At 32.4% G+C, this 15,421-nt stretch overlaps 2 protein-coding genes across 5 annotated transcripts in view; one reads left to right on the top strand and one right to left on the bottom strand.

The window, feature by feature from the left end:
* Window positions 1-15,421, top strand: part of LOC126781288 (leucine-rich repeat and calponin homology domain-containing protein) — a 60,206-nt gene that overhangs the window by 23,436 nt on the left and 21,349 nt on the right. For all 4 annotated transcript variants that reach the window (XM_050506197.1, XM_050506196.1, XM_050506195.1 and 1 more), the window contains exon 2: window positions 505-649. In XM_050506197.1, the coding sequence (XP_050362154.1) occupies window positions 505-649 (145 nt within the window). The remainder of the gene's footprint in view (window positions 1-504; window positions 650-15,421) is intronic.
* LOC126781338 (uncharacterized) lies at window positions 674-2,175 on the bottom strand. The gene is made up of 2 exons (XM_050506279.1): window positions 1,907-2,175; window positions 674-1,387 (listed from the first exon to the last, which is right to left on the bottom strand). Exons 1-2 carry the CDS (start codon window positions 2,094-2,096, stop codon window positions 861-863), a joined length of 717 nt encoding a protein of 238 aa, XP_050362236.1. The 5' UTR covers window positions 2,097-2,175; the 3' UTR covers window positions 674-860.

Raw genomic sequence — 15,421 nt, 5'->3', positions numbered from 1 at the left:
ATTCATACACGTATGACAACCGACATTAAAGCAGCGTTATGAAACAAGCTCCATACTAGTGGCTCGAGAGGAAAGGCGGTCTTTGACCAGCCGTGGGACACTTACAGACTGTTACAATATTTTAACAATTAAATAAACGTATCGTCTATTTTTATATAAACCCTGATGATTCTAACACACATGGGTATATTTGTCGTTTAATTATCGTCTTATCTTTAGTTTATTTTTAATACCTGTGTTTCTATTTGTAGCTGAATATTTATTTATCTTGATCTAACATTTATTTATACTTACTAACTATGTGTACTTCATTAGTGTACTTAAATTATGTGGCGTTTTCATGATTACCCATAATCGTAAAACAACTTTATTTTCGTGAAAGGAAATATTCCTTTTTTTTATTATAGATAACTCTTAAATTACGCCCTAAAATTATTCGTAAAATTAATAAACAAAGGAGTCTAGTGGAATATGTTATTAAAGCAACACTTTTGTTTGTTACAGATTTGTCAAAGAATCGGTTCAGCGAATTGCCGGAAGAAGTAACCACATATATATATTTAGAGAAGTTAGTGTTGTCACAAAATATCATCAGGAGTATACCAGATGCAGTTGGTGGATTACAGTCACTCACATATTTAGATCTCAGGTTAGTACACAAATAAAATATGTATAAGTCTCGACCACGGTATATTTATGTTTAAATTGTTGTGTAGCCGTTGAATAGTTAAACACCGATTTCTCTCTTTCTATCATTATTGCTTTGACATTCGAAAGAAGAAAACAACAGCATTGTTTAACTAATCATCCTCTAAAAAAATTATAAGTACGTTCATAAAGTAATGTTATTTGTTATCTATCTAAATTATTTTATGTTCGATTGCCGTATGGTAATTCGCATTTCTCAAAACTTGCATCATATCCATTTTAACGTTGAGACGCATTTCTTCGGGTATCGATTTGAAATGTGGGAGTAGTGACAAAAGAAATAATTTATCCGGATCTTCCAGGTCGCTTCTTACTTGTGAATCAACGTTTGCGAATGCGAATTCATCGATAACGTTAGATTTACTTATGACGTTATGCTTCTGTGGCATATCGATGGATATATCTTCGTTTAGATGATAATCGTCGTTGTTATCGTTTTCATTTTCCTCTTCTGAACTCTCTTTGGTAAGTTTCAACTTTTTCTTAGGTCTCCATGCTCGTCTTTTGTTTCGTCCGTCGTCAGATTCACTCGAACCAGTTTCTGGATGTTCCATTTGTTTCTTTAGAAGGAATTGTAATTGCTTACTGTATAGATAAGGCCGTCTCGTTCTATTTGGATGACTGACGTACTTTTGAAAACAATCCCTGATACTCTTCCATTTCTTCTGAAGTTGAAGTTCTGCAATATATAAATTTATATTACGCGTGCTAGTATAATAAATTGTGTTTTTATAGCAGCGGGTTTTTAAACGACAGACTAAAGTCGACAGTCGAAAAATATTATCCTTCTTGATTTAATTATTCTAAGTATAACTTCATTTTAAGGTTTTGTAAAATATAATATAATTATATTACATTAATTCATAAAACAATAGCACGTTTTTTACGTTTACGATTTTAAACTTGCAAATTTTACAGTACAGTACAGTAACAGTAACAGCCTGTTAATGTCCCACTGCTGGGCTAAGGCCTGCTCTCCCTTTTTACAACTAACAATAATTCTCAGTTGTATAATTTATTACTTCAACAAATAACTTAATTTCCAACTTCAACTTTTTTAATCATAATAATAAGATTGAAGTAAATATTATTTATATATTATATATAGGTATTTGAAACTTATAACTTGGTGCATAGATATAACAAAAAAAATATTTTGCAAAAATACAATACGATAATTATGCAATATGCTGTTTACCTAGTTCTCTCATTTCGCTCTTTGAAACCTTCACATCGCTCGTCATTAGTTCGTTAACGACCTCCGTCCATAGCCTGTGTCTTAAATTTTTCGTTCTGTATTCTACATTTTCGAAGTCCCATATACCGGGGCGTTTTTTTACCTCTTCGATGAGACGCTCCGGGTCATATTCAAACTGCACAGTGGACATCGTGACCTCTGTGTAATGACGTTGGGCGTGCGAACGCGGGCTGTCTACACGAGCAGCGTGCGCCGGGCGACTGACGCGCGGCGGGGGAACGCGCAGTGTGTTTCAAAATGGCGCCTGTGTTGTGCTAGGTTAGCCAACACTGATAGCTTTCGAAACAGGACAGGACTACGTTACTCTTAAAACATTTTTCTTATTTATTTGTTGTTATTGCTTAAAATGATCTATATTTTGTAATATTTTAATATTAATTAATCTATACATACATATTAACTAAAGTACTCTTGACTGATTTTAGGTAAAATTTAATTATTTAAAAAAATATTTTTGTTTAACATCGATAGTTCAATGAAGACAACAATGTAATATAATTCTAAATTTAATAAGTTTTTATTTCAATTGACCGTAATCTTACATTTTGAGTTTATATACTTTTGCTACTAAAAAAATAACGCGATATATGTTCCACGGCTAGTTCATATAAAAAATGGCTTATAGAATTATAATAAGATTAGCAGAGACGATTCACTACTGTAAATGAAATAAAGAATATAGTTTTTTGTCCTGGGGAAGTAATTGCTTGGACACACTACCTTAGTGCTGTCGGATCTATCGAGCGACGCGGCGCGACCCCGGCGGCGGGGGGAACGAGCGGTTCGGAGCGGTCGACCGCAACAAACGCTGCCGTTGTTTCGTAATAAAAACGCTACATTTCACTGCAAAATTTATCGTTATTGCATTTTACATTAATTTTATTCGAAGGTATGTACGACATATCATTCGATAAATTAAAATATTTGATTTTTATATTACTAACCGATTTTTTTCTGGTACAAACAGGTTAATCTATATCAATCTAAAACGAATTGCATTTCTTGCCAATATTTTTTTAGAGTTCCGTAACTCTAAAGGAAAATCGAAATCATATAAGGATAGGAACACTTCGTGTTCTGTCTGTCGGTCTGTCAAGACACTATTTCTCAGGAACGCGTGAAGGTATAAAGTTGAAATTAATACTTAAGTATGCATTTTCTTGGAGCAGTGAAAAAATCATTCCATTTGCAATACCAACACAGAATAATATAAACCAGTGTCAATGGAACAAGATTATCTTAACAAAAGATCGCAAGTTCATATCTGAACAAGCACCACAAATTTTTCATAATTCGGCATAATTCGCTCAGTAATTACGGAATACCACGTACATTCACTATCCATCGACCCGCAGCGTGATGTTTTTATCGAGCAGACGAATATTTACTTAACAAAAATATTATCAACGAAAATAAACCAAACTGGTTTATAAAAGTATATTTTGAAGTGATTCGACGAACGCGATAACACTTATCAGCGATTTATTTTCGGTAAAAGTTTTATTAATGCTCTTGATAAAGTAGACAAATTAAGTGAGAGTGACACACATCAATGACTCACATATTTTTTATTTTATAGCATTTTTATGAGTTTTAATTTTCCCAAGTTATTAATATAATATATTAACAGCTGTTATCCTTCGTTCGGCGTGAATAATTCAATAGTATTGATTTTCTTTTATTTTCTTAATGATTTAAAAAGAAAGTGTACCTACGTTAGCGCTCATATCTTTGCAATATAGAGGCTGATTTACGCGTACTAAGTTGTCAAGCAATAACTGAATTACTCACAATTGTCTTGTATGTATTGTATTAGATGATGTTTCACACTTGTTATTGGCATGTGTTCGTAACCACAATTTTAGAGAAACGCTAAAATATGAACAAAATTTAAATTTTATGAATGTTGATGTTTTTAATTATATTCTTAGTAAACCTTCGAGTATTTCGGCAATTGAAGTATATGAATTTGTTAGTGATTCTCTCAAACTGAATGTCTTAGTTTTTGAGCCTTTTTTGTTTTAATTTAGCGTGTAACGATGGGGCCGACATAAAGGCTGTCGATGAATGGCCCCTTAAAAGATTTAAAACCATAGGTATTTAATAGTCTTCAGTTCATCCAAGACGGCAATGAAACTTTTACATTTAAACTTAAAATTCAGTTGTAATTTAATTATCTACTTTTTTATTTGTTATATACATATATAAGCCTATAACATATACAGTGCAACCTCGATATAACAAATCGGAAGGGAACAATTCTAGTCTAAAATTCGTTATAAAGAGGTAAAAAAAATAGTTTTATTCAACATTACGTAATTATTAGATTAGCAGTCATACATCGGTGGGAACTTTATATAAAGGTTTCGGTTTGATAAAAATCGTTAATTAGAGGTATATATACTTTTTCTTGATAGTTGAAAATTCGTTCGATATAAAGAGGTTGTTCGAAAAAAATGTTCGTAATGTTGATAATGATATTTTACATTGAATCTTATGGACAATTCAAGGGGGTTACGAAGAATTTGTTAAATCGAGGAAGTCGTTATATTAAGGTACGTTATATAAGGTTGCACTGTATTACTAATAAGATTCTACTGGTGGTAGGGCTTTGTGCAAGCTCGTCTGGGTAGGTACCACCCACTCATCAGATATTCTACCGCAAAACAGCAATACTTGATATTGTTGTGTTCCGGTTTGAAGGGTGAGTGAGCCAGTGTAATTACAGGCACAAGGGACATAACATCTTAGTTCTCAAGGTTGGTGGCGCATTGGCTATAAGCGATGGTTGACATTTCTTACAATGCCAATGTCTAAGGGCGTTTGGTGACCACTTACCATCAGGTGGCCCATATGCTCGTCCTCCTTCCTATTCTATAAAAAAAAAAAAAAGAAAATAATGACGTCAGTTGCTGTAATTTGTAGTTCCGGAGATGTGGAATAGTCATCCCAACTAAACGCGTGTGTGTTATAACTAAGGACTAAGGGTTTTTCAAACGTCTTAAACATTCCTAAATTTGTACGAACTAAAGCACCAGCATTCCCAAGGATCGTTGGCTTCAGGCCCCTGCCCAAATATATGGTATAAGAGCAAGCGAACGATGATTATGATGAAAATGTATTTCATTATTATATTAAATTATATCATTCTTATATGGTAATGTATAATAATATCCTGGGACATTATTCACACAACGCCATCTGATCCCAAACTAAGCAGAGCTTGTACGATAGAAATCAGACAACTGATATACTATACACACTTCTTTTTTTTGTAAATACGTACTTATATAGATAATTACACCCAGAGTCAGGACAAACAGATATGTTTATGCACACAAATGTCTGTTCTGGGTGGGAATCGAACACCACAAACTTAAGCGCGAAAGGCAAGTATCTACCAACTACGCCAACGGCCCGTCTTTTTTTTTTTTTATAGAATAGGAAGGTGGACGAGCATATGGGCCACCTGATGGTAAGTGGTAACCAAACGCCCTTAGACATTGGCATTGTAAGAAATGTCAACCATCGCTTATAGCCAATGCGCCACCAACCTTGGGAACTAAGATTTTATGTCCCTTGTGCCTGTAATTACACTGGCTCACTCACCCTTCAAACCGGAACACAACAATATCAAGTATTGCTGTTTTGCGGTAGAATATCTGATGAGTGGGTGGTACCTACCCAGACGAGCTTGCACAAAGCCCTACCACCAGTAAAAACCGTCTATTTTATAATAATCTAATAAATCATTATTTTAATCAAAAGTATATATTATTGTTTTGATTAGTCTTATTCGATTACTATTTATCGTACTAATTTTTACAATAAGTTGTTAATATTAATATAACGTAATATGATTCGCATCTAGTTTCCAAATATGTTTTAAATTGAAGTATAATGTTTATTAATTTATATTTAATTAAACTGGCTTACCTTACTAATTATCGTTTTATTATAATTAAAATTTGTAGATTTATTTTGACCTATATGGAAATTATACCTGTGTCCCGTTTGCAGTTGAAACTTAAAAAACTTTGACGTTGGTGTAATAGTGCTGAAAGTTTTTTAATACATAACCCCCGCCTGTTATTACTTTAACTGATGATTGGAACGCTGGTATATTTTTAAGCCAAAGAATCGAAATTGCGATTCCACGGTTAAATGCTGCTAGCATTCTTGCTACCATACTTCGCGGTCATGATTTGTACAGCAGCTATTTTTTTAACTATTATTTTGTTTTGTGTATAAATATGATTTAAGTTTTTAATTAAATAATTCTTATGCTTTTAACATATTATATGTATTTAAGCTTTGATAATTATTTGTGTAGTGTTATCGGGAACAATATTTTGCAATGTCTATGTCAATAGTCTTTTTTTCCGTTACACCTTACATCATATTTTCTTATGTTTTAAATTATTACTTAGATACAATATATTGATACATTTTTTAACAATTAATTATATTATTATATTGTATATAAAATGTTTTTTAACAAAGTTAGAACGTTAATTTTTAAGTCAAAAACGAAAAAACGACACTAAAATTATGAAATTATATTTTTTTATTTATTTAAATAATATACTTAATATGGCAGAAAGTTCACCGAATTTAAGCATAACTTCTTAGACATTATGTAATATTTTTTGTCATTAACTACTAAAGGTAAGAAACAGTGATTTTTCGATTCAACTCAATGTCTTGATATAACCTTGGAAGAACTAACGAATGTATTTTATGGTGTTTTATAAACGTTTCGCGAGATCCGAGTGACAGAAAGGCGTTGCCCTTTTAGACAGAAATAGCAGCAATACTGGCAAATTTCAAATGATGGCACTTGGGATTGTATACGTTCATTATAAAGCTCACTGTATTTATATCAAAATGTCTAACACTATTAATAATTATTATTGATACAATATCAAGTATGAAATAATAATTTAGCATAAGTTTCCTAAAAGCATAGAATGTCATTGCCAAAATAATATAATTTTTTAGACAATGATAGTAATCTAGTTGATTTATTAGTTATATAACTAAATAATTGGTTTCTAAAGTTTAAAAAAATCGATATTTAGTAATCGTTTATATTACTTTTTTAGTTCGTAAGATTCACAAGTTTTGTCTTATACTTGTTTCGACAACATCTGTTGTCGAAAGTGACTTGACTTCATACGACCTATTTATCCAACTACTAAGGTACTAATAAAAACTTCTCTGTTTTTTATAACATGTTAACGGTTTTTTGTTTGCGTCAAATAGAGAATACAATTTGATAAAGAACTAAATTTTCGTTCAAAAATTTAGCAAACATTGTAGTTTTTTATTTAATTCTTCTTTCTTCTTCTTGTGCCTCTCCACTACTGGAGGTTGGCCGTCAGCTCAGCGAATTTTTCGCGGTCTCGGTTTATTTAATTGAAGAATCAAAATATAGTCAGTCGTAAGTGAAAATTAACCGCTGACTAAAATTAAATTACGAATGTTAGCCTAATTTTTTTTCTCTAATATGGCATATATTATTATGAGTTCCTATTATATAACTTCTGTAACACAAGGTAAAACCTGTTATTGAATATTAATTCCACGCAATATATTTGACCGTGAACTTACCTTCGAATAGAGACGTAAGTGTTCATTGAAGCGAAACACTTTTTGCTTTAGTAATAATATCTTTTTTATTACGAACAACTACATCAATCGCGAAATATAAAACTTGAAGACATGAAACTCTGAAACGAACACGTGAACTTTAATAATAGTAGATCGCGGGATCCAGTCCAACTGAGTTTTTATATATACTTATTTTGAACCGGCACGTGTTAGATAAAATTCAGCCAAACTTGCACAACCAGCATGGTACATGGAGTAAATCCATGAAATTCTGATAAAGAAAGTTTTATTATTATTAAATATTTGTTAAGTAATTATTGTAAAACAATTTAAACACGTAATAGTTTTAATTTTACACGCGCTCATTTGTTATTTAATTATACAACCACACCTCCGACCCGTCTGTCGCGTGTGAAGTGGTAATATATCAAACTTAAATGGTTATTCTTCGATGTTCTGCGTTAATGCAATAACGTCCTCCTTTCGCTGTTACCACATCAATACTTTATAGAAAGTGTCATTATATTTTATGTATTATTTAGTTATAGCTTACAGCTCAAACCGCATTGTATTGCCTAGACATATCTCTGTATCTAGACAATGTATTCTCGGATATTTTCTTATTCAAAGGATTACTATGTTTAATAAAACCAATTTATGAGACGATTTATTATGAAAAAATATTTTTGTAGCGTTTTCTAAGACTTAATTCTATTTAAAAGGTCTCTAGTTTGAACCATAAAGCCGAAACAGCTATATAAGCCAATGATGTTGTTTTATCGTTAAAGCCGTCACTGCCACCTTTATTCCTGTAACAAAAAGAGTGCATTGTGATAGTGGACCGCTTTGTAGGTCGGTATAAAGATCAGTGGGCGGGGTGAACGACCGAGATGTCACGGTCCCATGTTATATGTTGAATGGTGCGAGTTAACATAGCCTTGTTATACATTTATTTTAGCACGTTCTTTATTTAAAAATAGATTTATTATTATATAATATTGTGTCTAATGTCCTTTTGAATTATTTGTCCCAAAATTAGTGTGTACTGTTATTATTGTTCTTCTTTTAATTGACAAAATAAAAGTAAGTGCGTTTGTAGTAATTACGCATGAATTGAACGGTTTGTTTTTAAACATCACGCTTAATGTTTGGATATCAAATAATACGCATATAATTAAATATGTATGTATGCTTATTTATCCCATAATTTCGTCTTATTAATCGTATATACTAAGATCATATATATTCATGATTTAAGACTGGTAAATGGATATTAAAAATTACAGCACTATACATTATATATGTATAAATATTTTTATTTCATTATAAATCTCAGCTGTTGCTGTGGTTTTATCCGTTTTTAATGTGGTTATACATGTCTGTGTATTACATAATATGCATTATAGGTACCTACTTGCTTATATTTAACCAGATTGGGTAACTTTTATAGGTACTACGCCACTTCATAGCCGACACGACTTAGTTAGCGTTGATCAGTAAATGGACTATCTAACACAAAAATTGTAATTATTCAAATCTAATTGGTTGTTCTTAAAATTAACGCAATCAATCATACAAATCGCAAAACAGCAGTACTTTTTATTATTGTGTTCCGGTTTGAAGGGTGAGTGAGCCAGTGTAATTACAGGCACAAGGGACATAACATCTTAGTTCCCAAGGTTAGTGGCGCATTGGCGATGTAAGCGATGGTTAACATTTCTTACAATACCGATGTCTATGGGCGTGACCACTTACCATCAGGTGGCCCATATGCACAACCTATACTATAAAAAGAAAATATATCTATATATATATTATATATATATATATATATATATATATACATATATATATATATACATATATATATACATGACGACGGTAATGTCCTCCTACTAGTGACTGTGTCTAGTTAACTGCACAGGAGATATTATGCACAAGTATACGCGCAAACACATGTGCACAGTCTCTTGTGCACTCTTATGGCAATATACATATATGACCGGTAAGAGTTCAGTCGCATGACGTTTTACATGCTTCCAAAGGCAACATGTCTAAACAATTCTAAAGTCTAAACTTCGAACTACTATTAAAAACTTTTGAAGGTCCATCCAGTAACTTGAACCCAAGACTTTGAACCTAAGGCCACATTTTCTGCAGTCTTATCAGATAACAACTAAACCAACTATGGCGTTAAATACAATATATAGTTATGTTATGTGGTAGCGAAATGTATTATAAGGAAGTTTGTTTGTTTTACTATTTAATCTTCGTTTTATTTGTGTCACGCTGATAATATTTTACTGACAGACAATTGGGTCACCAAAATATACTTTACAACTTACTTATTATTATTGATATACATTATGAGTTATGTAATTGGTCTTTATCAATATATCAAGACAAGTCTGAACTATAAAATATAAAAGCAATATAGAGGAGACCTTCGTTTCTAATGAAAATGATATTCCATGCCTAGGATTTGCGAAATTTTGTTTTTGAAGTAAACTCTGCCGTTACTCCATCTTTATTTTTAGAACATCAGAATATACACATTTTATGTCGTACACATTTTTTGGAATACAAAATTGTATCGCTGAGGCTTGCGTTTCTTATATTAAATTAATTCTTATATTAATTAATATTCTTCGGGCGTCAATATTGTGGTTTATTATATTAGTATGAATTACTCTCTATCATACATACTCAGTAGGTGATCCGTTAAATATATAAAATGCCGTTATCTCTTTTAACTGTATCTTTAAGTGTGTATCACTTCACATATCACATGCATTATATGACAATATGTATGTACAAATGTGCGAAAGCGAAAGATTTTCGCGTTTTTTTGTTTTATATTATATAAATTCTTCAATGTATTGTAAGAGTAATGGGCGACGTTTCTTCTCTGGAAGCGAGGTTTTAGACCTTTTTCCTCCTGCTCTAATATGGGTTGGGTTTTCTTCCATGAAAGCATATTTCCCGATTTGGAACCCGCAATCTTCGGCACAAACTGAGCTCGTGTATTTTTTATAGTATTGGTTATAGTATAGGTTGGCGGACGAGCATATGGGTCACTTGATGGTAAGTGGTCACCAACGCCCATAGACATTGGCATTGTAAGAAATGTTAACCATCGCTTACATCGCCAATGCGCCAACAACCTTGGGAACCTTGTGCCTTTAATTACACTGGCTCACTCACCCTTAAAACCGGAACACAACAATAACAAGTACTGCTGTTTTGCGGTGGTGTATGTGATAATGACGAAACTAAAACAGAGTAAAACGTTTTCATGTTGTATGTATATATCGTTTAAATATTCGTTTTTACTGGTGGTAGGGCTTTGTGCAAGCTCGTCTGGGTAGGTACCACCCACTCATCAGATATTCTATTACTGGTGGTAGGGCTTTGTGCAAGCTCGTCTGGGTAGGTACCACCCACTCATCAGATATTCTACCGCAAAACAGCAATACTTGATATTGTTGTGTTCCGGTTTGAAGGGTGAGTGAGCCAGTGTAATTACAGGCACAAGGGACATAAAATCTTAGTTCCCAAGGTTGGTGGCGCATTGGCTATAAGCGATGGTTGACATTTCTTACAATGCCAATGTCTAAGGGCGTTTGGTGACCACTTACCATCAGGTGGCCCATATGCTCGTCCTCCTTCCTATTCTATAAAAAAAAAAAAAAAAAAAAAAAAAGACACATGATAAATGGATTCAGTACAGTCCATAGTAAGTTACCGGGAGCCCGTTATTCCGAGAAGAAAAACAATGTGCCATTAGTAAACGTCAACATACTTATTTATAATTGTTTAGCTTACATTCGGTTTTCAACATCAATTTTGTAGATTCTACTACAATATTAGTTGAAGTAATTGTTTAAATATATATTCATATATTAAACTGCTTTATTCACCGATTCGTTGGTCTAGTGGTTAGATCCTGAGGTCCTGATTTCGAACCCCAGATCGGGCCAATAAAACGTTATAGGGTTTTTCTGTCGAAGATTCTCCTCAGTAGCAGCTCAGAGTCTGGAAGTTGAAAGTCCCGTGCCTCAGAAAGTACGTACAGCGTTGGTCCTTCGCCTGAATTCTGTCTTATTATGATTATAAAAGTGACGGAATAGATAGTGTATCTGTTTGCGCACACACTCGAGCACCTGCGCAATATGCGCAATAATATGACCAGCGCAGTCGGCTATCCTCTCTTAGGATTGGTCGCCGCAGCCAAAATCGGTCAGGAGAACATTATTTATACATAATAAATTTAATTAAAAAAAACAGCACCAATTACACTAAATATTTAAATTAAACTTAAACGTTATTTATGCACATTCACTCAAAATGACAGCTGAAATAAGATAAATACAAACGGTTTTGAATTAATTGTAATTTATGTTGTAAACATCATGCGTCCTCATAGACAGACTTGCTTTCGCATTGATAATATTAGCATAGATTAAAATCAGCGTAGTTCTATGAATACATAATTTTACTAATAAATCGTACGATTAACGAGTGATGTTAATATATATAAATATATATATATATATATATATGACTTAGTAGCTTTATATTATATTTGTAAAACCTCAGCGTATCTCCTTCGTTATGTGTCGAGCAGAAGAAAATCTCGGGTATTGATAAGTTAGGCTTTTTACAAGCTCGTCTGGATAGGGACCACGCACTCATCAGATATTCTACCGCTTAACAGCAATACTTAATGCTGCGTTCCGGTTTGATAGGTGAGTTAGCAGGCACAATAAAAGTAAGTTCTCTTCTTCTTGGTTACCAAGGTTGGTGATGTAAGGAATGGTTAATATTTCATATATTGTCAATGTTTATAGGCGGTGGTAACCACTTAACATCAGATGGCCCTTTTACCCATCCGCCTACCTATAACATGAAAAAAAAAATTGAAAATACCTACTGACTTATTTAGGAAAATTAATATTTAAATTCGAAAAAAAAAAACTGTATTCGGCCATCGAATCTGTATAATTTACGAATTTGATATCAATTATTCAAGTTATCTTATATCTAAATAAACATTTTTCGTAAAAGCAATAAATAAATATATATCCCACCATAATAACACGGTTAAAGTCTAACAAATAATTGAAACGCAGCCATGAAACCTCTGTCCGTAACTGACGCGCACGCATTGTCGTAAACGCATCATCCATGACGCCATAACAAAGAATACATCGAAATTAGAACGCGCGCCAAAACTATTGTAATTATACTTGCGTAATCGACAACTTGTATAGAAGATGTATGTTTCGGTAGTTTTTTTATCATTCTAATACTTGTAATAAAAGGGAAAGTTGTGTTAATCAATTACAATTAAATAAAGGGTCGATTTTGTTATGAAAAAGGACGTACGGTACTTTTTTAATTAGATATAAAAGTAATAACTAATTACCAGCTAGGTACCCTAGTTAGGTAATTACTGGTGGTAGAGCTTTGTGCAAGCTCGTCTAGGTAGGTACCTGGGTGGTACCTCATCAGGTATTCTACCGCAAAACAGCAATACTTGATATTGTTGTGTTCCGGTTTGAAGTGAAAAAAAACTCTGTTTTGATGGTTTGAAACTTTTAAAGACATTTTTGATGTTTAATTTATTGTTAAAGGGTTAAAATTACTTTAACAATATTCAAAATAAAATCCTTTAGAATTAATATCATTCTACAGGAAGTTACTCATTAAATATAAGAAATAACATGGTTTAAGTTATTCTAAATATTATATTATATTCATCAAAACATATGATTCGTTCCCTATTAGTACTGTTCCACGTGTCATGGCACCCCTCGAACTAAACTTGGAAATAATCAATAATAACATCGACCTTGATCCGTCCGACCGTAGCGATGGAATAATTTGCAAAAGGGGACACAATCTGCGTACAATAGATAATAAATATTTTTATCACAATATTCAGGACAACAAATATTATTGTTATATGTAATAAAATATTCTTTTTTGAAACTATTGACTTAGAAAAAGCTAATTTTTTATGTTTATGATATAACGATATGATATAGTTTCCGCCCGCGGCTTCCGTCGATTTTGAATGGGCAGATGTTACGTAGCTATTCTGAATAGATGTATGCAAAATTTCATGATGATCGAGTAGTTAAAACCAGACAACTTTAATAAAAAACAAACAATTTTTGCTTACTTACTCAAAAATGCTTTAAAATGTCTCAACGTTTAAACATATTAGTGAGATTTGTTGCACATACACTGGATTAAACGAGTCGATTGAATTCGGCATATTTCTATAAAAGGAGAAAATCATAACAAGAAAGTATACAAGGAATGTAAACATCTGTGTAAGATAACCGTTAAAATTAATGCAATTAAACGAATACAAACACAGACACGGCCTCTCAATTAAAACATCAAATGATAATTTATTTACTAGGGGTTGTTTACACGTCGGGGTGCCACCCCAAGTACTTGTCTTGCGGCAAAATGTTGCTTAGCCAGACGTAGCGTTATGTTTATCAATAGATATAGCATTTGCTTGAAAGACGATGTACCTATGAAAGTAATGATAACCACAATAACTTTGATTACACAAAAAATAATGAAACAATTAAAAGATAGTGATTATATTAGAAACTATTTTAGACGGTATTTTTTTTTTTTACAGTCAAAGAAGAAAAAAATATATAATTAAATTTTCTATTGGAAGTTTTTAAAATTAACTTTAAAAATAAGTTGTTTTAATTAAAAGCCCGGTCTCGTTTATATTAGCTTATTGATAATCCAAAAAACTTATCTTATTTCCTCTTAAACCTAACTGCTTTTAAACGATGCTTAGCGTCTGTTTAGTTATACAGATTTCGCTCTTTCTGCCATTATTGATTTGGCATTCGAAAGAAGGAGACAGCATTGTTAAACATTGGTAAAAACCTTCCTACAATTATTTTCATAGATGTTCATATATATAATTATTTAGTACGTGTGTATGTCACTGAACTCCCTAACGGCTGGATATATTTCGATGTATGTTTATGTGTGTGTAAGAAAGGATGGCTTAGATTGGACTCGGTAGGTGACGCAGCGGTGGGGTTCCAGTTAAATCATTATTTCATCCGTAATTGTAAGCGACGGATATAATCATTACCAAGTAATATTTATAGTGATTAATTGAATTCCGACACATTTATATTTTATATACATGTTGTATAACGATGCATAATGATGCAAGTGTTATTTTAATTATATTAAGTCGGTATGTTGTCGTGTTTAACGCTTTTTGCAATCAAGAGTTCCGGTCTGCTGATATATAACTGTAACTTATCTTTGTATCTTGTAACTATCAGCTATGGGATCCAGAATCGCTAGATCATACGTTATTTTGTTAAATCCGTGAGAAAAATCTTTTAATATTATATTTATGTTAATGAAGAAAATCCTTCCATGCAAAATATTATGTTTTCTTATATACATTTTAAAACTTTACAGATATAGTTTAAATGATTAAATCGATTGAGATGTAATTTGGCATCTATTGATTGATTGATAATCGGAGTTTATTTGTGTTTATAATTCATCTCGTGCACGACTGTGATGGAAAACATTTTCAGGTTCAGATGAAAATCTTCCACATAACCATGTGGATTTTTTTCCACTAATTAACATTGGGGCAGCGAAATAGAATAAATTCTAAATGTTCTCCTTGAAATGAGAAAAGGCCTTACTTAACCCAGATGTGGAACATTCACAGACCTTTTATTTTGCTCTATTGTCGCTTTTTTCATTAATTTAACCATTTTAACCGTTTAGTGTACCAGCTTGTAACTGTACTTGTACTTCAGGGTAATA

This window comes from Nymphalis io, chromosome 3, assembly GCF_905147045.1.
Source record: "Nymphalis io chromosome 3, ilAglIoxx1.1, whole genome shotgun sequence".
Taxonomy (NCBI): Eukaryota; Metazoa; Arthropoda; class Insecta; order Lepidoptera; family Nymphalidae; genus Nymphalis; species Nymphalis io.
This window is presented reverse-complemented; position numbering and strand designations above follow the sequence as displayed.